At 70.0% G+C, this 20,687-nt stretch overlaps 2 protein-coding genes across 7 annotated transcripts; one reads left to right on the top strand and one right to left on the bottom strand.

The window, feature by feature from the left end:
* Positions 1-42: 42 nt before the first annotated feature.
* Positions 43-8,255, top strand: LOC123350305 (2-oxoisovalerate dehydrogenase subunit alpha, mitochondrial-like). The gene is made up of 9 exons (XM_044988814.1): positions 43-167; positions 1,658-1,837; positions 2,774-2,860; positions 3,927-4,035; positions 4,373-4,534; positions 5,684-5,890; positions 6,553-6,694; positions 6,787-6,958; positions 7,331-8,255. Exons 1-9 carry the CDS (start codon positions 84-86, stop codon positions 7,499-7,501), a joined length of 1,314 nt encoding a protein of 437 aa, XP_044844749.1. The 5' UTR covers positions 43-83; the 3' UTR covers positions 7,502-8,255.
* Positions 8,256-9,774: 1,519 nt separating this feature from the next.
* On the bottom strand, positions 9,775-19,789 carry LOC123349809 (UDP-GlcNAc:betaGal beta-1,3-N-acetylglucosaminyltransferase 8-like). Of its 6 annotated transcripts, none has more exons than XM_044988000.1 (3): positions 19,426-19,789; positions 13,931-14,026; positions 9,775-11,193 (listed from the first exon to the last, which is right to left on the bottom strand). In XM_044988000.1, the coding sequence occupies exon 3, from the start codon at positions 11,176-11,178 to the stop codon at positions 9,967-9,969; it is 1,212 nt and encodes a 403-aa protein (XP_044843935.1). In that variant the 5' UTR covers positions 11,179-11,193; positions 13,931-14,026; positions 19,426-19,789; the 3' UTR covers positions 9,775-9,966. The 6 variants fall into 6 exon arrangements, with proteins under 6 accessions (XP_044843935.1, XP_044843937.1, XP_044843938.1 ...); XM_044988002.1 differs by lacking the exon at positions 19,426-19,789 and adding an exon at positions 16,433-16,485; XM_044988003.1 differs by lacking the exon at positions 19,426-19,789 and adding an exon at positions 15,187-15,794.
* Between the last annotated feature and the right edge of the window lie 898 nt (positions 19,790-20,687).

Raw genomic sequence — 20,687 nt, 5'->3', positions numbered from 1 at the left:
CGGGGAATGCGGGGCGGGGCCACCCCGTTGCCATGGTGACGGGGAGGGGCGGGCTCAGGGGCAGCCCCGCCTTCCGCACCAAGATGGCGGCGGGCTGGGGGCTGCGGCGGGGCCTGGGGCGGCTGCTGCTGGGGGGCCCGCGGGGGGCCCGGGGCCTCGGCACCGCCGTGAGTGGGGGGGGCCCGGGGCGGGGGGGCTGGGCCCGGTCCTGTCCTTGGGGGCGGGGGGGGTGAGTCTCCTCGCAGCCCCTGGCGGGGGGGGGTCAGGACGCCTGGGTTCCTGGGCCGGCGCCTGGAGCCGAGGAGCCCAACGGGGGTTCCCGGGGCCGCTTCCCAGCCGGTGCCTCAGTTTCCCCCTTTCCGAGAGCGGGGCTGGCGCTGAGCTGCAGCCGGGGCGGGGCGGGGCGGGCCCGTTGGGGTTAATCTGGTAACGCACCGGGTGCCCCCCCCCCACGGGGCCGCTCCTACGGGGAGGGGGACGTGGGGAGTTCGCCCCCCCCCGCTGAAAGCCCTGGAAGAGGCTCGCGGCCGCGCCCCACCGGGGGTGACCCCCCCTCGGACGGGGGAGGGGGCGGGGGGGAGGTTTGGTCCGGTCCTTGGGGCCGTGCTCGGCTGTGGGGTTTCCCAGCCCCCGGCCAGAAGCGGCAGTTCCGGGGGGGGGGGCGCGAGGGGGACGTGGCCGGGGCAGGTTCCGTGTCCCTGGGGGGGGGGGGGGGCGTGGGCCCGGAGCCCGTGTCAGTGGCGTGTTGGTAGCAGAGACAAGGGGGGGGGGTAACACCACGTAAAGGCCCAGCTTCTGGGGGGGGGGACGTTTTCCGAGCCCCGCGGGGCCCTGCCCAGCGCTCCCCCCGCGAGCCTGGGCCCCTAACAGCTCCTTGCCCCTTTCCCTGGGTTTCCTTCGGGCCGGGCGCTGGCTGGTCTCGCCCCCGCGGAGACGGGCGCTGACAGCTGGCGTGAGTGGGGCGGGTTGAAACGTCAGCCCTCGCGGCCTTGAACGAACATAAACAAGGACGTGGTGTTTGTTCAGTCCAGCCAAGCACAAAACAGATTTAATCAGCGGTTCAAACGGCTCTGGGGCCTAGCGAAGAGAAGGGAAATCCCCAGGCCTCCTAGCACAACCTTGCCATGCTCCTCACCTGCCACGGACCCGCCTCGCAGAGTCGGGTGTGGCCAACGTGAAGGGCGCCCCAAATTGATTCATGGAGGAAACTTCAACAAGCTGCAGGATTGGTAGATGTGCCGGCTGTCAGCTTCTCCTCGGCTTCTTCAGGCCTGAGCTAGCTGGGAAAGGGGCACCCGTGTCATTAATATCCAGTTGATTACGCCCATGGTGTGTGCATCCAGCGGTTTTAGATTTACTAAGCTTATAAACCCAGGGGCAGGGACTGTCTCTTTGTTCTGCGTTTGTGCAGCACCTGGCGCCTGTGGGGCCGGCCCACGACTGGAGCTCCCCGGTGCTGCTGCAATACAAAGAATAAATCATAATTGTTTAAGCGACTTCGCTGGCAAAGCCCTGAGCGCACCCAGCCCGCGACACGTCCCTGCACGCACGGGGCCCGGTGGGTACGTGTCACTCCCGTGGTGCCACGTGGACACATGGGGGAGACATGTCTGAGAGCGATGCTCTCCCGCCTCACCTGGTCCTGTCCTCCCCCCAGCGCGTACTCCGGCAGCAGCAGGAGTTCACCTCCCTGGAGGAGAAGCCGCAGTTTCCTGGAGCCTCGGCTGATTTTGTGGACAAGCTGGATTTTATCCAGCCCAACGTGATCTCAGGGATCCCCATCTACCGGGTCATGGACCGGCAGGGGCAGATCATCAACCCGGACGAAGATCCCCAGGTGAGCGCAAGACGCTGGCAGGATTGGGGGGTGGAGCCCAGATCCCATCTCCTCCACCCCATCCATGCAGGATTGTCCTCTGGGCTGTCCCCCACAGCTGGACACACGGCAGGGCAGGATGCACTAGCCTGTCCCCCAGTGTCGTGTTAAAACACGGTTCTCCTACCCCCTATTCCCCCGCATTTCACCCCTCGCCACCTCCCTGCATGGGGCTGGACCCTGGGACGTCTGCTGGCCGTCGCCGTGACCCCTTGTGACGGATCTACACACCAGAGCAGCGCCTCCTGCTGGCCGTTTCAGGGATTAACTCTCTCATTGTGTTCTCCCCTTAAATAGCTCCCAGTTCTATAGGCCAGCCACTTCCCCAGAGGTGGTCGAGGGGGGACACACCAGGGCCCACCTCCTACTGCGGGTCCAGGGACCCTGTAGCTAGCAGCCTCCTGCTGCCTCTTCTTGACTTCTCCACCAGAGCTGCTCCAGCTCCCTGCACCCCCAGCACCTTTGCCCTCCTCTCCGGCCGGGCCTCCAGCCCGCACGTCCCAGTAGCCAGCCAGCCAGGAGCCCCCCCTTGTTCCCCTGGTCTCTGCCAGCAGCTGCTCTGTGCTCCCCCTGCAGCCGCTAGGCACCCCTGCTGCCCTGCCCCTCCCTTTTATGTCAGCCCACTGGGCCCTGATTGGCTGCTCCCCGAAGCCCATCTCTGATTGGCTGCCCCCTGCGTGGCTTCCCTAGGCTGTGTTAACCCCTTCCCTGCCAGCCTGGGGCAAACTCCCCATCCCACCCCCCAATCTACCTGGCTGGCGTGGCCGTCGCAGCTTCTCCCAGGCATGGGCTGGTCTGGGCTCCACCCCTGGCGACCCCTGCAGCCCCCAGCGCGTCACCGTTGCCGGGTGTGGCAGGCCCCGCGCTGACCCGGCTCCTCGCCCTCTGCCGCCGCAGCTCTCGCAGGAGCAGGTGCTGAAGTTCTACAAGACCATGACGCTGCTCAACACGATGGACCGGATCCTGTACGAGTCGCAGAGGCAGGTGTGTCGGCTCGGGGGCTGCGGGGGCGGGGGAGCACCCTGGCGGCTCTGACCCGGTCTCCTGTCCGACGCTCCGGGGAACATTCCCCAGAGTCGCCTTCCTCTCTGCTGCGTCGCGGTGCCGACTCCTCCAGTGCGTGAGCCCTGCAGCCCCTGCTGCTTCTCGGCGGTTCCCAGCCAGCCAGGCCCATTCCGGAGTCGGGCCTTTGATTTCACCTTCCCACCTGAGGTGCTCGGCGCTCGGCCTCACCAATGTTTTCCCTCCGTCGTGGGATCCTTAATGTGCTTAAGGCGATTAGCTCGCGGCAGCGTTAATTTACCACAGCACAGGGCTGGGAGCCAGGACTCCTGGGTTCTATCCCCGGGTCTGGGAGGGAGTGAGGTCTGGTGGTTAGAGCAGGGGAGGCTGGGAGCCAGGACTCTTGGGTTCTATCACCAGCTCTGGGATGGGAGTGGCGGGGGCTAGGAGCCAGGACTCTTGGGTTCTATCCCCAGCTCTGGGAGGGGAGTGGCAGGGGCTAGGAGCCAGGACTCCTGGGTTCTATCCCCAGCTCTGGGAGGGGAGTGGCGGGGGCTAGGAGCCAGGACTTCTGGGTTCTATCCCCAGCTCTGGGAGGGGAGTGGCGGGGGCTAGGAGCCAGGACTCCTGGGTTCTATCCCCAGCTCTGGGAGGGGAGTGGCGGGGGCTAGGAGCCAGGACTCCTGGGTTCTATCCCCAGCTCTGGGAGGGGAGTGGCGGGGGCTAGGAGCCAGGACTCCTGGGTCCTATCCCCCGCTCTGGGAGGGGAGTGGCGGGGGCTAGGAGCCAGGACTCCTGGGTTCTACCCCCAGCTCTGGGAGGGGAGTGGCGGGTGCTAGGAGCCAGGACTCCTGGGTCCTATCCCCCGCTCTGGGAGGGGAGTGGCGGGGGCTAGGAGCCAGGACTCCTGGGTTTTATTCCTGTCTCTGCTGCTGACTCTGTGTCCCTGCTCCGTGCCTCTGTTTCCCCCACCACGATGAGGACACTGCCCCGTGCCCACCCCTCGCGCTGCACCCCCACGGTAACTAATGCCGTGTTCCTTTTCCAGGGCAGGATCTCCTTCTACATGACGAACTACGGGGAGGAGGGGACGCACGTGGGCAGCGCCGCGGCGCTGGATGACGCAGACCTGGTGTTTGGGCAGTACCGGGAAGCAGGTGACGGCGAGTCAGCCTGGGTTCAAAGCCCCAAAGGCCCCTCGTCCCAGCCTGCGGGGGGGGGGGGGGCTGTTCCATGCACTGGTCACTAGGGGGCAGCGTAAAGCAGCCTGCCGGCCATGCCGGGCGGGGACTGACATCCTGCCCGCGGGGGAGCACACGGACGCCTCCGCCTTGGGCCCGGGGACGCCGGCTAACGCCCAGCAGGGCAGGCCTGGCGCTGATTTCCAGCCCCTCCCATGTGCGGTGGCTCTGACCCTGGGGGTGGCGGTGCCGCGGGGGGGGTCCCCGACCCTGCCTCCCTGCTGTAACCCGCCTGCGGTTCTCTCGGCCCCAGGGGTGCTGATGTACCGGGGTTACCCCCTGGACCTCTTCATGGCCCAGTGCTACGGCAACGCCAGCGACACCGGCAAAGGGCGCCAGATGCCGGTGCACTATGGCTGCAGAGACCGGCACTTCGTCACCATCTCGTCCCCGCTGGCCACGCAGATCCCCCAGGGTGAGACCCTGAACCCCTCGGGTGCCCCACAGGCCGTCGGACGACAGCCACCTCCCAAAGGGGCTGGGGGGAAATCCCGACCCGGAGCCCCCTGCTAGCCCAGCGTCCAGCCCTGCCGGTGCCCCTCACTCCTGACCCGCAGCCCCTGCTAGCCCAGCCCTGGTCCCCCCAGCCCTGCCGGTGCCCCTCACTCCCGACCCGCAGCCCCTGCTAGCCCAGCCCTGGTCCCCCCAGCCCTGCCGGTGCCCCTCACTCCCGACCCGCAGCCCTGCTAGCCCAGCCCTGGTCCCCCCAGCCCTGCCGGTGCCCCTCCCTCCCGACCCGCAGCCCCTGCTAGCCCAGCCCTGGTCCCCCCAGCCCTGCCGGTGCCCCTCACTCCCGACCCGCAGCCCCTGCTAGCCCGGCCCTGGTCCCCCCAGCCCTGCCGGTGCCCCTCACTCCCGACCCGCAGCCCCTGCTAGCCCGGCCCTGCCTCCCCCAGCCCTGCCGGTGCCCCTCACTCCCGACCCGCAGCCCCTGCTAGCCCGGCCCCGGCCCCCCCAGCTCTGCCGGTGCCCCTCACTCCCGACCCGCAGCCCCTGCTAGCCCGGCCCTGGTTCCCCCAGCCCTGCCGGTGCCCCTCACTCCCGACCCGCAGCCCCTGCTAGCCCGGCCCTGGTTCCCCCAGCCCTGCCGGTGCCCCTCACTCCTGACCCGCAGCCCCTGCTAGCCCAGCCCTGCCGGTGCCCCTCACTCCCGACCCGCAGCCCCTGCTAGCCCAGCCCTGGTCCCCCCAGCCCTGCCGGTGCCCCTCACTCCCAACCCGCAGCCCCTGCTAGCCCAGCCCTGCCTCCTCCAGCCCTGCCAGTGCCCCTCACTCCCGACCCGCAGCCCCTGCTAGCCCGGCCCTGGCAGACACACAGCCAGCTGTCTGCCAGCCCATGTTTCATGGCTGACACTCCTTAGCCTGACCCCGTAGCCCGCTGCCCCCCCCCAGCCCCCTTGGTGCCCCTCACTCCCGACCCGCAGCCCATGCTACTCCAGAGCGGAGCCTCACGACAGGGCCCAGAGGCAGAGCCCTGCCCGCCTGGCTGGCCGGGGGCGAGGGAGGTTCTGGGCCGGTCTCCCCAGCCCCCTACACTAACCCCTCCCCCGCCGCTCTGCCCGCAGCCGTGGGGGCCGCCTACGCCTTCAAGCGGGACAACGCCAGCCGGGCCGTGATCTGCTACTTCGGGGAGGGCGCGGCCAGCGAGGGCGACGCCCACGCCGGCTTCAACTTCGCCGCCACCCTGGAGTGCCCCATCCTCTTCTTCTGCCGCAACAACGGCTACGCCATCTCCACGCCCACCTCGGAGCAGTACCGCGGCGACGGCATCGGTGCGGGGCCGGGGGGGAGTCGGGGCTCACCCCGTGCCAGCCACCCACTAGACTGCTGTGACTCCGCCCCGTCTCGGGTCGGGGGGTCCCCAGGCACACACTTGGGGTGCAGACCAGTCGCCCACCCTCCCGTGAGAGCCGGAGCCCGCTGTCCGGCTGCCCAGCCCCGGGGCAGGACCCCTTCCCACTCCTCTCTCTGCCCCCCGTTGGGAAGCCAGGCCGCGCCCAGCCCGGCAGACACCCCCTGCAGTGCCCCTCACTCGGTCACACTTTGGGGGGGTCCTAGGCGCCCCAGCATGGGTCAGCTCCTCCCTTCTCACCGCCCGGTCTGTGCGTCAGGTGACTCAGCTCGTCACCAGGGCGACCCCCCGCCCCGTTCTCCTGGGCAGGGGTGGCCCCGTGTCTCAGGCGATGCCACGGCAACGGCTGGGCACTTCGAGTCAACGACCCGCCAGGGCGATTCCTTTGCCACCAGCCAGTGGCGCGTCGGCCCGGCTCCTGGGTGGGGTTTGCAGCCGGAGAGCCCGGGGGCTCCCCCAGCACCCTGCAGTGCACAGAGCCCCCCGTTCGGCACGGGGTGGGGAATCGGAGGGAGGGGCTGGGGGGTGATGATGGGCTGGGGGTTGCTGGCCCTGGGGCTCAGCGCGTCTCTCCGCCCCCAGCGGCCCGCGGGCCCGGCTACGGGATCATGTCCATCCGTGTGGACGGGAACGACGTCTTCGCCGTGTACAACGCCACGCGGGAGGCCCGGCGCCGCGCTATCGCCGAGAACCAGCCCTTCCTCATCGAGGCCATGACCTACAGGTGGGGCGGGGCCAGGGGCGGGGCCACAGGGCCAGGGGCGGGGCAGCCCAACCAAGGGGCGGGCTCACACCTTGATCCTCCTCCTCCCCCAGGATTGGGCACCACAGCACGAGTGACGACAGCTCGGCCTATCGCTCGGTGGACGAGGTGAACTACTGGGACAAGCAGGACCACCCCATCTCCCGCCTGCGGCACCACATGGTGGGCCGGGGCTGGTGGGACGAGGAGCAGGAGAAGAGCTGGAGGAAGAAATCCCGCAAGAGGGTGAGTGAGGGGGGGTCCCCCCCCGGGACCCCTCAGCCCTGGCTGCCCACGGTGTAGAGGGGCTGGGGAGAGCGACTCCACTCCCGGCTCGGCCCGAGCTGGCACCCTGGAGGTTAAGAGGAGGGGACGGCTGGGGGCCAGGATGCCTGGGTCCTGCCCAGCTCTGGGAGGGGAGTGGGGGCTAGTGGGAGGAGCAGGGGGGATTGAAGCCAGGACTCTGGGGTTCTGCCTGGCTCTGGGTGGGGGCGGGGCCCAGTGGGCAGAGCAGGGTGCATGGGAGCCAGGACGCCTGGGTCCTGCCCAGCTCTGGGAGGGGAGTGGGGGCTAGTGGGCGGAGCAGGGCGCTGGCTAACGCTGCCTCCCCCCGGCCAGGTCATGGAGGCCTTTGAGCAGGCGGAGCGGAAGCTGAAGCCCAGCCCGCAGCACCTGTTCTCGGACGTGTACTGCGAGATGCCCTCGCACCTGCAGAAGCAGCAGGAGGCGCTGGCGCGGCACCTCCGGCTCTACGGGGAGCACTACCCCCTGGAGCACTTTGAGAAGTGACGCCCCGCGGGGGGGAGCCCGCTCACCTGGCCCCCTGCTGCACCCGGGGAGTGCCCGGCCCCTGCCTCGAGTTCCCCTGGCCGCGCCGTGCCGGGGGCAGGGTCCCCCGGGTGTGAGCAAGTCCTGGGGGGGGGCGCGGTCACTGGGGCAGCGGGAATTCCTAGCTCGGACAGAGCCCCCCCCTGGCGTCACGGAAACCCCATCTCCGGGATCTCCTCCCCTCCCGCAGGCTGGGGGTCCCCTCGCTGTCCTGCCTGCGGCCTCCCCAGCCCAGAGTCGGGGCGCCCGGGGCCCCGGTGGGCAGAGCTTGTCCCAGGAGCTGGGGGGAGCTGCCCCCAAGCAGGGGCAGGGAGCCACTTCACTGCGGGGGCTGGGCACAGAGCTCGGCCGCAGCCGGGAGACTCGGGCGAGCGGCACCATCTACCCCGTGTCTGCCCTGTGCCCCTGCCACGCTGGCGCCGGGGGTTGGGGAGGGGTGTTTTAGGGCAAGCTGGTTCTGCTTCCTAGGCTCGGGTGAGTGGTGGGGGTGGGGGGTTGAACCACGGTTCCTGGCGAGTCGGCCCGGCAGATCCGGTCCCTCGCCGGGCAGCCCCCGGGCACCGGGCAGCCCCCGGGCACCAGGCTCTGTTACACGTAGGATAGGTGGGGGCAGCGCCCGTCGTGCTGTTACACGGGGGGCTGGGGAAATCCAGCTCGGCCTTGGAGCCAATGGCCCTGAGGCCTGGCAGGTCAATAAACTTTCTCTGTGCTAAGAGCTCCCGTCTCCGCGTCCCCTCGTACCCGGGAGCCGGTTCCCCCCGGGTCACAGCCTCTGCCGCAGTCCTGACCCGAGGAGTCTCCGCTCCTGGCCGGGGTTAGCAGGTGGGTCAGGGTGGGACGGGGGGGAGGGCAGGTTGCTGGGGTTAGAGGTGGCAGGAGCCCCGGGCTGGGCCTCCGAGAGGGGGAGCGTCTCCTACCTGCACCAGGGGGAGGGAGCGGATCCGAGCCCAGCCTGGGGTGCCAGCGGGACCCCCCCTGAGCAGCACCGGGGGTTACGGGGCCAGCACAGGGCACCCCGGGCCGAGGGGACCCCCCCCGAGCAGCACCAGGGGTTACGGGGCCAGCACAGGGCACCCTGGGCCGAGAGGACCCCCTCCCCCGAGCAGCAGCGGGGGTTACAGGGCCAGCACGGGGTGCCCTGGGCTGAGGGGACCCCCCCCCGAGCAGCAGCGGGGGTTACAGGGCCAGCACGGGGTGCCCTGGGCTGAGGGGACCCCCCCCCGAGCAGCACCGGGGGTTATGGGGCCAGCAGGGGGCACCCTGGGCCGAGGGGACCCCCTCCCCCGAGCGGCAGGGGGGGTTACGGGGCCAGCACGGGGCGCCCTGGGCTGAGGGGACCCCCCCCCCGAGCAGCACCGGGGGTTATGGGGCCAGCACGGGGCGCCCTGGGCCGAGGGGACCCCCCCGAGCAGCAGCGGGGGTTATGGGGCCAGCACAGGGCACCCTGGGCTGAGGGGACCCCCCCCCCGAGCAGCACCGGGGGTTACAGGGCCAGCATGGAGCGCCCCCTGCCAGCGGGTTAGAGGCTGCACTGCCCTTGGGGAGAGGTGACAGAGTGTAACCGTCAGTGCAGCCTCCAGGGGGCGCTAGCGGGGGGGTGACACATCCAGGGGGCACATGGGGAAGGTTTGCCCTGGGCCGGAGCGAGACTAGTTCATACCAGGGACCAGCAGCCAGACCTGCCCCCACAGCCACAAATCCCCCCCAAGCCCTGCCGGTGCCCCTCACTCCCGACCCGCAGCCCCTGCCAGCCCAGCCCTGCCCCCTCCAGCCCTGCCAGTGCCCCTCACTCCTGACCCGCAGCCCCTGCCAGCCCAGCCCTGCCGGTGCCCCTCACTCCCGACCCGCAGCCCCTGCTAGCCCAGCCCTGCCCCCTCCAGCCCTGCCAGTGCCCCTCACTCCCGACCCGCAGCCCCTGCCAGCCCAGCCCTGCCCCCTCCAGCCCTGCCGGTGCCCCTCACTCCCGACCCGCAGCCCCTGCTAGCCAGGCCCAGGGCTCCCCCCCCAGCCCTGCGGGTGCCCCTCACTCCTGACCCGCAGCCCCTGCTAGCCGGGCCCAGGGCTCCCCCCCCAGCCCTGCGGGTGCCCCTCACTCCCGACCCACAGCCCCGGGCTCCCTCCGCAGCCAGGTCTGCTGCACTGGGTGGATGGCCAGGGCGGGGGCAGAGGGAAATTGCACAGGGCGGGGCCGGGTTCCATTCCCCCCGCCCCCCCGCCAAGCAGCGAGACCGCAGTCCGGCCAGACACTCTTTAATGGCCCCTCCGGGAACGACACAGCAGTGCCCCCCGCCCCGGGCGCACAGGGCTCCCGCCCGCGTCCATGGCCCTGCGCCCGGCTCGGAGCGGGGGGGAAGTGGCGGTTCTGGCGGCGCAGAGCCGAGCCCCCGTTTCCGTTCTCCTGCCCTGCCGGAGCCCCCGCCGCCCCGTCAGCATTTCAGCTCGGGGTCCCGCAGCTGCCGCCACAGCCGCAGGGTCTGCTGGGGGCTGCGGCGATGCACCAGCAGCAGCTCGCGGTGCGCGCAGGGGTCGGCCCGGTCCTTCTCGGCGATGTCGAAGGTCTGGAACTCGGGGTGGGCCTCGGCCCGCACCCCCAGCGCCTGGAAGCACAGCCCGGCGTAGACGTCGTCGATGGGGTACAAGGCCACGTGCTGGGCCACCACGAGGAGGGCCGGGACCAGGCGGCCCGAGAAGACGTAGCCGCCGCCGCCGGCGTAGGCCGGGTAGGGGCCGGCGTAGAAGGACTCGGGGATGTAGTACTTGCTGCTGGCCTGGCGGAAGGGGGCAGCGTCGGCCATGACCTGCCCGGTGTAGAGCACCCGGGCCCGGCGCCCCGGCAGCGCCCCCAGGAAGGCCAGCACCCGCGGCGTGTTGATGAAGACGTCGTCGTCGCCCTTGAGCACGAAGCGGGCGGCGGGGCAGTGCGCCCGCGCCCAGCCCAGGAACAGGACGTCCTTGAGGCTCAGGTTGAAGAACGTGTCCTCGAAGTCCCACGCCAGGACGTCGCCGTAGGCCCGGCTCTCGGAGGCCACCAGGCGCCGCAGGTCGGGCTGGTGCGGGCCGTGGGCCGCGCCCATCAGGAAGACGGTGCGCACCGGCCGCCCGCCGGGCTCCCCCTCCCGGCCCCAGGTCTCGCGCACGGCCTGGCGGGCAGCGAAGTTGCCCGGCTCCGATTTGATGGCCAGCAGCAGGAAGGTCCGGTTGCCGGCGCACTTGCGGGGCTGGTTGAGCAGCAGCGGGAAGCGGCGGCACCCGGCGTGGAGCACGAAGCGCCGGTGCGGCTCCGGGTACGAGGCGAAGTCCCTGATCTCGGCCGCCGCGGCCGGCCCGTCCCCGCAGCCCCGCGAGCCGTTGGCCGGGCCCCCCGCCAGCGCCCGGAGGAGCCGGTGCTGCTGGCGGTTCCAGTAGGCGTCCGCCTCGGGCACGGCGCCGTGCAGCTGCTGCAGCGAGGCGTTGAGCCGGAGCAGCAGCCCCGCCGGGTCGTCCCCCAGCGGGTCGGCCAGTGGGTCGGCGGGGGTGGGCCCGGCGGGCTCAGGGGGGGGCAGGCCCTCGGGCTGCTCCAGGCTCCAGTCCATGTAGGCCTTGAGGGCCAGCAGCGTCAGCAGGGCCAACGCCACCGTCAGCAGCTTGGCCCCCATCATGGTCCATCACGGAGCCTGCAAGGGAGGAGGGGGAGGGGCTGGTGGGGTTTTGTGTCGTTTACCGTGAAGGCTACGGACTAACGAGAGACTCGCGCCCGGAGGTGGGCTCGGCCCAGCCCCCCCCCTTTTGACCAGCAACTCGGAGCGGCCTCGGGGGCCACCAGCAGCGCTCGGGCTCTGGGCTGATTTCCAGGCAGTGACGGGCCGGGGGGGGGGGGGGGTCACCCCTTGGCTGCAGGTTCAGCGTGTTAAATAGGGACCAGCAGCCCCGGGTGGTTTTTCTTCTGCACTGAACTCGCTGTTCCCGTTCACACGGCGCGTGACCGAACGCCGGTTTGGGCGACAGGAAGGGGTGTTGAGAGGGAGCCTGAAGGCCGCGGCTGTCGGAGGGGGGCAGCCGGATGGCTCGGGGCCCAGGGAGCTGCGCTCAAATCCCGCCGGGGGTGACTCGCTGAAAGAACCAGGTAAGGGATGAGAAGGAGAATGTCAGAAAACGAGCCCTCGTCAAACCACTGATCACAGCCCGACGCTGCAAAACTCTCTGCTCCGGCTGAAGGAAAATCACTGTGTAAACGCGGGGGGGGGGGGGGCGGGGGCTCGCCAGGAAACTTGGTCCTGCCAAGGCTTCCCCGGAGCATCGTGTCACGACCGACGGGCCCGGCTCTCCCTGCCTGGGAGCAACGGAGCTGGCCACTAGGTGAGCCGGACTCTGGAACATCCACTGGTGGGTGGGTGTGCGCGAGTGCGCGCCGGAGTCTGGAACATTGACTGGCGGGACCGTGTGTGTGTGTTTACATGCATATGCTAATTGTTGTATCTCCAGCATAGGCAGCAGGTTTGTATAATTTTTGGTGGAGCCCAAAATGGTGGTGCCCCCCCGCTCCCGCCCTGTAAGCCGATATAAAATGAAGCTACAACGCGTCAGTGCCACAAGATTACAAGGGTCAATTAAAAGTGGAAAGTCAGAAGCAGCACTTGCCTACTTCAATATACGGTATTATATTTTGTTGCACCTGTTGTGATGAAGTGGGAATGTTCTTAATATTTTCTCTGAATACTGTGTGGGTGCCTCAGTTTCCCCTGCAAGATGCCAACTGAAGGTGTTGGGGACAAAGATCAGGTGGCCTCCCTGTCCGGAAGAGACACAGAGGCCAGAGGAGGGAGTGTCAGTTTGGAGCTGGCTGGGGAAATGGGGAGAGACTCAGAACTTGGTTCTGGGCTCCCCACCCCCCAAGATGGACCTGACAGAGGGGTTCTGTTTTCTGTACCAACAAGCTCTGTTTAAACTGTGTTCCCGTCATCTAATAAACCTTCTGTTTTACTGTCTGGCTGAGAGTCACATCTGACTGCGGAGTTGGGGTGCAGGGCCCTCTGGTTGCCCCAGGACCCGCCTGGGCAGACTCGCTGTGGAAAGTGCACGGTGTGGAAGGGCTGAATGCTCCGAGGTCAGACCCAGGAAGGTGTAAGCTTCTTGCCCTGGAGACAGTCTGCTCAGAGAGGAGGCTCCCCCAGAGTCCTGACTGGCTTTGTATGGAGATGTTCCAAAGCATCCCAGCATCCCCTTCCACACCGTGCACTTCCCAGAAGTCCGCACAGGCACTGACACTCCCTCCTCGGGCCTTTGTCTCTTTTCCAGGCATTAGGAGGCCACCCGATCTCTCTGTTCTCCAACACCTTCAGTTGGCACCTTGCAGGGGAAACTGATTTGGGAGAAATGAAGTAAAAGCTGCCCAAACCGAGCTTGAGCACTCCTGAATTTTGAGGTGTTCAAATCTGGAAGGCAGGTGCTGGGGGTGGGAGAGGGCTGTGGGCTCCATGGGGGAGCATGGCAGCAACTGTCTGGAGCTGCACGGAGCCAGACACGCTGGTCTGAGTGGCACAGTAAGCGGTTTGGGGGTTGGAGAAGGGGTAGGGGGTTCCGGGGGGCAGTCAAGGGACAAGGAGCAGGGGGGGTTGGATGGGGCAGAGGTTCGGAGGGGCAGTCAGGGGACAGGCAGCAATTGGATAGGCATGGGAGTCCAGGAGGTTTATCAGGGGACAGGTAGGAGGGTCCTGGGGGGAAGTTGGGTGGGGTCTCATGAGGGGGCAGTTGGGGACAAGGAGAAGGGAGGCTTAGATAGGGGCTGAGGTCCCAAGGGGCAGTTAGGGGCAGGGGTCTCGGGAGGGGGTAATCGGGGACAAGGACCAGTGGTGCTTAGATAGGGGGTGGGGGTCCGGGGGGGCAGTTGGGGCAGGGGTCTGGGGAGGGGGCAATCAGCGGCCAGGGGCTGAGATTCAAAGGGATCTGGGCTGCTGGCAGCCGCGGGGAGCCCAGAGCCCTTTAAATCCCAGCGGCGGCCGGGAGACAGAGGGCTCTGGGCTGCCTGCAACCACGGGGAGCCCAGAGCCTTTTAAATCTCAGCCGCGGCCGGGAATCAGAGGGCTCTGGGCTCCCAGCCGCAGCGGGCAGCCCAGAGCCCTCTGACTCCCAGCCGTGGCTGGGATTTAAAAGGCTCTGGGCTCCCAGCGGCTGCCGGCAGCCCAGAGCAGGGGAGAAACCTAGCTCCAAATATTGCTGGAGCAGAGCCCCTGACTGTGAATATTCCTGGGGCTAAAGCCCCAGGAGCCCATATAAGTTGGTGCCCATGACCAGTAACCGCGGCGTGTTGCCTTTTCCCCCGAGAAAGCTCCCATGTGTGTCTTATAAGCATCCCAGCCCCACCGCGAGGGGGTGGTTAGGAGACAGGGCTCGGAGGACTGGTGGGTCTCTCACCTGCATGGACGCTATCAGTCCCCACGGGCAGCGGGACTCTTTCTAGCTTGGCGACGTGCGGCCACGTTCCACCCCAGAGCTGGCTGCATCTCGATGCTGGGGAGAGAACCACAGGAACAAAAGATTATAAACATTTCCTGAGGCGCCCTCCTGGCACAGGCAGGCCGGGGATGATGCCGAAGGGGCGTCCGAGGAACGGGCGGAGGAGGAAAGGGGGGGATGGCAGGGGATGAGGAGCCCATGGTGCTCTCACGGCCCCAGGCTGAGCTGTGGAGCACACGAAGCCAGGCAGCATTTAACCGGGGAGCGAGATTCCCCTGGTCCCTGCCTTCCACTTGGCCAACGTCACCCACCCTGCCGCCCCGCCCAGCTCCCCGGCTGTCCCCCCTCCCCGGGGCCAGTGGGCTCGGCCTGGCTCCAGCCGCTCACTCGGGGGTCGCTGCCCCGAGGTGCTCAGACAAACGCGGCGGGGCGGGTGCATGGGACAGCCCGGCCCCAGAGAAACCCAGAACCCCCCGTGTGCCGCCCTCGCTGCACCAGCCCGTGCGGGGCCGGCCTGGGCACGTAGCAGGACCGCGCCCCGGCCACGCACCGTCGGTGATTCAGCCTCAGCTCCAGCGTGGTACCCGCCGGGCTCCCCGGCAGCCGCCCCCGGCTGGTTTCCCTCTTCCCGCGGCCTCAGCCGGCGTCTCCTGCCGCATCCACGTCTCTTGCCCAGCACAAAAGTCCCGTTTCCAACCCTCCGAGTCACTGACCCCCCCCGCCCCCATCGGCCACGGGGTGACCCCCCCGCCCCCCCGCGCGTCAGGCCGGGCCTTGGCCACGAACCGGCCACGCGCTGCCCCGAGCCGCCCGCGGCCTGTCGGGTTCACTTCTCCCTTAACCCCCTTCCTCCACGCGGACACGGCCTGAGCGCCCGGATCCGGCCACGCAGCCTCCCGGCAAACGGCCCCCGGGCCCCGCTCCGCGGCCGCACCCGAGCCCCGTCTGGCTCTCAGACTAACGCGCCAAGCAGCCCCCTGCGGCCGATGGCGCTGGGCTAAATCCTGCCCTTAGCCCGACTCTGCCCCCAGAGCCCGACCCGGCCCTGCCCCGCCGCGAGCGGCGCCACCCTCTGCCTTGTGGTCGCCTGCTGCCCCCATGCCCGGGCCGAGCCCCCCGGGTACCCACCAGCCGGGGGGGGGAGGGGGTCGTTACACTCGTCTAGCTGCCCCCATGCCCGGGCCGAGCCCTCCGGCGAGCACCCGGGTACCCACCAGCGGGGGACCTCGGCTCGGGTGGGGACGGGGGTCGACACAGCTGCCCCCGCCGGCCCCTCGTCGCTTTGCCGGACGCCCCCTTTGCTGCAGCGGGACTGAGACCCCCGGTGATTCCTCCCGCCAAGTCACGCCCCGGGGCCAGGCCGGAGCGGGGCTTTCAGGTGTGATCGGACGCGTGCGCTGCTCGTGTCTCTGGTAACCGCGGCGTGTTCCCTTCCCCCCCCCCACCCCAGTGCGCCTTGTAACATACCAGCCCCCCAGGCAGCGGGTGGCTAATGGAGGGGAAGGGCCTCAGTTTTCCCATCTGTACAAATGGGCCCAGTGCTGCTGAGCTCCCCCCGACCGCCCCCGTAGATCTGCGGCTGAGCAGCGCCGGAGCCGAGCTGCGGCTGCTGACCCTGGCGAGAGCCCGGCGGGGCTGAGGGCAGGACCCCGGCGCTAAGGGTCACGAGGGGGCTTCCCCCAGCGCGGCCCCAGCTCACGAGCCCGGAGCCCGGGCCGAGGGGGAACTGCCGAACTGGGGCTGAGCTGCGCCAAGCTGCGGGGAAGCGGGACCCTGGGACGAGCCGCCGACGGGCCCGAATGAGAGACGCTCACGGCCCAAGCGTGTCACCGGCCCAGCCCCCGGGAACGTGGGAGCAGCTGCAGGCGGGCCCAGCCCGGGGGGGGCGGGCGGCTGCTGGCACCGGGGCCGGGCCGGGCCGGGCCGGGCCGGGCGAGCATCGCCGGGACCATCCTCACCCACTGAGTTCAGCTGACTCGGTTGTCAGCCCACGACGGGCCCTGGGGCGTTACCAGCCGCCCTGAGGCGCTGGCCCCAAGGGCGGACGCTCTCGCCCGGCCACGCCCGGCGCAGGCAGCAGCTGCTGCCTCGGGCTGTGGGGCTGGGGGGCGATGGGGGTCCCAGAGCCTGGGCTCCGCTGCAGGGCCCCGGTGAGCGCCGTAGCCCGACTCAGCATCCCCGGCCGTGCCGCCCACGGGGCCAGAGCGCCGGTCGGTCGGGCCCCGGCCCAGCGCCTGCCTCCCCCTGCCCGGGGCGGCGGCTCCGCCGGGAGAGGAGGTTCGCACCGCCCTGGCCCCCCCGTGGCTTCCCCCCCGGCGGGCACCTCCCGGCAATGAGCAGCTTCGTCAAGGCACCACCAGCCGCCGCCCCCGAGAGCCCGGCCCGGCCCCTCCCCCCTGGCTCCTTTCCCCGGCTCCGGGAGCGTCGGGCAGCGGCTCTTCCAGCCGCTCCTGGAGCCACCGAACAAGCCCGGAGCTTCCTGACCGGCGCCTCGCAATGCCGCCGCGGCGGGTTGGGCTGAGATGAGATTCCTGCCGCTGTCAGCCCTATGGAGCGACTGGCCGCTCGGAGTCCCACTGCACTCTGGGGCGGGGGGGGGAGTTAACCGGGCTCCGGGCTTTGTTCTGATCCAGCGAACGACCTGGAGTCGGGGGGGACGGACACACTGACCGGAGCCTTCGAGGAGATGGGCGTGGGGGGGGGGGGTTCGTCTCTGCCTGGTTCTCTCTCTCCTGCTTTTGCCTTATGGATAAAACGCGCTTGCTTAGGAAGAAGCGGGTGGTCACAGTCACCCCGCGCTGGCTCTGGGAATAGCGGCCCAGGCAGGGGGCCGGCCAGACAGACTGACAGACACGGGTCTCTGCCCCGGCTAGGACCGGCCGCCTGCGGGTGGGAGCCAGCCCGGAGCAGAAATCCAGGTGCAAGGCCCTGAACCGGGACAAGCCGTTCGCTCCGTGGTACCTTGCGCGGCTCAACCCAGGGTTCCCTCCCCGCCTGGGGCAGCCCCTCCCCTCCCGGGGTTAGCGACGGCCCGAGTCCGGTCCCTGCGAATAGACAATCCGAGCTCAGCAGCCGGCCGGGGAGCGTCACAGCCCCGGGAGCTGCCCGGGGGGCTGGGAGCTCATTCTGGGGGGGCGGGGCCGGGGGGTCCCTTGGCACCACATCCCTGCCGAGGTCACAAACCCGGGAGGCTTCGCGATCAGCTCGTTCCGGTGGAGCCCGGTCAGGCCGAGCTGGTGGGAAGCGGCCGGGGAGCGCAGGGGCCGCTGGCTCAGGACTATTTCCTGGCACGTTCTGACCCGTGCGGAGCACCCAGCTGGGGCCAGTGAATAGAAACGGCCCCGGCTCAGACCAAAGGTCCATCCAGCCCAGTGTCCTGCCAGCGCCAGGTGCCCCAGAGCAGAGCAGGGGGGCTCCTGAGTGACCCCTTCCCAGCCTCTCCCGGGACACGATCAGACAATTTCACGGGCTGGGGGTGGGGGGGGGGCCGTTTCTGTTTGTTCCGGAATTAGCCTGGACACAACTGACCCCCGGCGAAGCCGAGGCACAAACCCGGCGGCGAGACAGCGCCTCAGCCCGGCGCCTTCCTCTCCGGCGCGGAACCAAAGGCGTTTTCAGTTCAGGTGTCAAGTTGCCCAGACACGGTGGCTCCGCAGCCCGGCCCGGGGCAGGACCGGCCGCCCGGGCGTTACGGGATCTCCAGCCTCCCGCCCTCTGGGCTGCTTTTCACGACGCCTTCCCAAGCGCCTGGGCCCCTTCGCTGGAGGCTCGGAGAACTTCCCCCCTTGGGTCTGCTGCTCCCGGTCGTCCCCCCCCGACCCCCCCAGGACTGTGGAGAATCTGCCCTTTACTCTGCGTGCGCCTCAGTGCCCCATCTGTACAATGGGCACAACAGCCTGAGGGGCTGGGGGGGGGGAATCGGTCAGACACGCCGGTGACGGGGCCTGTAACTGCCACAGGCAGAGCGGGAACCTCCCTCCACGCTGCCCCCTTTTCACCGACACCCCCAGATCCCCCCTTTTCCGAACGTAACCTGGCCCAGGGCACTTGGCTGGATTTCCTCTCCCCCCCCACACCCCCGATTCCTGTTTTACAGCCTCCAGAGCCTGAATTTAACCCCCAGCCTTTTCTTAGCGCAATCCCCTGCCCCGGGGGCACAAGCTGAGACCAGCCCCTCCCCAGGAACACACAGGACACCCCCAGGGCACAGGCCAGCAGAGCTCCTGTAGGAAACTGCCCCCCCCAGCAGCCCTGGGCTGCGCATCGGGAGTGAGGGGCACCAGGAGAGCTGTGGGGGGCAGGGCTGGGCTGGCAGGGGCTGCGGGTCAGGAGTGAGGGGCACCAGCAGAGCTGGGGGGGGCAGGGCTGGGCTGGCAGGAGCTGCGGGTCGGGAGTGAGGGGCACCAGGAGTGCTGGGGGGGGCAGGGCTGGGCTGGCAGGAGCTGCGGGTCAGGAGTGAGGGGCACCAGCAGAGCTGGGGGGGGGCAGGGCTGGGCTGGCAGGGGCTGTGGGTCGGGAGTGAGAGGCACCGGCAGAGCTGGGGGGCCCGGCGGGGCTAGCAGGGGCTGCGGGTCAGGAGTGAGGGGCACCGGCAGAGCTGGGGGGCAGGGCTGGGCTGGCAGGGGCTGTGGGTCGGGAGTGAGGGGCACCGGCAGAGCTAGGGGGACCAGGGCTGGGCTAGCAGGGGCTGCGGGTCGGGAGTGAGGGGCACCGGCAGAGCTGGGGGAGCCCAGGGCTGGGTTGGCAGGGGCTGCGGGTCGGGAGTGAGGGGCACCGGCAGAGCTGGGGGAGCTCAGGGCTGGGTTGGCAGGGGCTGCGGGTCGGGAGTGAGGGGCACCGGCAGAGCTGGGGGAGCTCAGGGCTGGGTTGGCAGGGGCTGCGGGTCGGGAGTGAGGGGCACTGGCAGAGCTGGGGGGGCTGTAGGGATGGTGCTGCAGCCCTGGGGTGCCAGCACTGGGGGGGGGGGCTGGGGAGCAGGTCTCTCCCCCCCCAGCAGGGCTAACCCAAGTCTGCTGCTCAGCTGGGCGCGCGGGGGGGGGGTAATTCAATGGGAAGCTTTGGGGTGTGGCTGGGGGGGCAGCTCCTCCCCCCGTCTCTCACCAGCCTCCAGCCTGCGGCCGTCGCAAGGCCCGAGCTCCCCCGGCCCGGCCCGGCCCGGGACACCTCCCCGGCACCACGCGAGTGCCAGGCCTGCGGGGGCGGCGGGGAAGTTTCTGCCCCCGCCAAAGGCCGCCAGGAGCCCACGGTGAGGGGCGCAGGCCGGGCCTCGTTTTCCCTCCGGGTTTATCGACTCCCACCTGCGGCCCGGCCAGAGGCTCCTTCCCGGGCTGGCAGCCCCCGAGCTCCCGCCCGAGAACCCGCCCCGGCTCCCCTGGAAGACGCGTCTCAACTCCCGGCTGGGCCAACCTCAGCCCCGGGGGGCTGCAAGCCCCGGGCCCCGGCCCCGCTCTCACCTCGGGGCGATCCGGCTCCGCCCGCCGGTTCCGCTCTTCCAGGCTCCCGCCCCGGGCCGGGCGACGCTCCCTGGGGCCCGTGTCGGTGTCTCAGCGGCCGCAGGGAGCCTGGCGGTTTCTGCTGCTCCAGACGCACCCGGCTCCCCCCCGAGTCACACCCCGACCTCGGGACGCGAAACCAGCCCCGGCCCGCGGGGAGGAAACGGCCAAGCGCCGCCCCAGCCCTGAAATGACCGGCCAGACCCGCCCGCGCAGGCAGCGGAGGGCGGAGCCCGTCAGCAAAGCTCCGCGGCCGCTTTCAGCTCCCATCAAATATTCATCAAGCTGAAGCGGCTCCAGGCTCTGCAGGAAACGCTCCGTCCCCGGCCGGCTCCGCCGAGCGCCAGAAACCCACCCGGGGCGCTGCCCCCACCCGCGACGCGGCTCCCGTCACAGCCCGGGGGGCCGAGCGCCAGAAACCCACCCGGGGCGCTGCCCCCACCCGCGACGCGGCTCCCGTCACAGCCCGGGGGGCCGAGCGCCAGAAACCCACCCGGGGCGCTGCCCCCACCCGCGACGCGGCTCCCGTCACAGCCCGGCTCCGGCGAGCGCCAGAAACCCACCCGGGGCGCTGCCCCCACCCGCGACGCGGCTCCCGTCACAGCCCGGGGGGCCGAGCGCCAGAAACCCACCCGGGGCGCTGCCCCCACCCGCGCTCCCGTCACAGCCCGGCTCCGCCGAGCGCCAGAAACCCACCCGGGGCGCTGCGCCCACCCGCGACGCGGCTCCCGTCACAGCCCGGCTCTCAGCCCCGCCTCGTTCCAGCCCCCGAGCGAGGCACCTGCCCGAGCAGGCCCGTGGCCGCCGCCTGCCGCCCCTTTGTCTGGACACGTTTCAGGCGGGGCCGGGAGAGATCCGGGTTTTCCATCCAGGGAGCCGGGAGAGTCTCCTCCGGGCCCCGCCGCCGAGCCCCCCCCCTCCCCCGGCTACACAGCGGCTCCTGCCCCCGGCCCGTGGCCATGTGCGATCGGCCCCCCGGAAAGCAGCCGGCGGGACCGACCCTCGCCCAAGGAGCAGGGCCGGGGGCCGGGGCTGTGAGAGCGCGAAGGGGGCGGAGAAAGCGAGTGGGGACGTGTTACTTCGCCTCACACGCCCACCGGGGCACCCGGCGCCGCGAACCGGCGGCGGCAGGTGGCCAATAGGGCGAAGGCGGGACGGACCCTGCGGAACTCCTCGCCGGGGGACGCGGGGCCTGAGATCAGTCCCTGGGGGGCGGGTCCCTG

The sequence above is a fragment of the Mauremys mutica genome, chromosome 15 (genome assembly GCF_020497125.1).
Source record: "Mauremys mutica isolate MM-2020 ecotype Southern chromosome 15, ASM2049712v1, whole genome shotgun sequence".
In the NCBI taxonomy this organism is placed as follows: domain Eukaryota; kingdom Metazoa; phylum Chordata; order Testudines; family Geoemydidae; genus Mauremys; species Mauremys mutica.
The sequence above is the reverse complement of the archived record's forward strand: the minus strand, read 5'-3'. Positions and strand labels throughout refer to the sequence as shown.

Coding starts and splice junctions, on each gene's coding strand:
- LOC123350305 (XM_044988814.1), top strand. CDS start 84: ATGGCGGCGGGCTGGGGGCTGCGGCGGGGCCTGGGGCGGCTGCTGCTG. Junction 1,838..2,773: donor ACCCGGACGAAGATCCCCAG/GTGAGCGCAAGA, acceptor CTGCCGCCGCAG/CTCTCGCAGGAGCAGGTGCT. Junction 6,695..6,786: donor ATCGAGGCCATGACCTACAG/GTGGGGCGGGGC, acceptor CTCCTCCCCCAG/GATTGGGCACCACAGCACGA.
- LOC123349809 (XM_044988000.1), bottom strand. CDS start 11,178: ATGATGGGGGCCAAGCTGCTGACGGTGGCGTTGGCCCTGCTGACGCTG.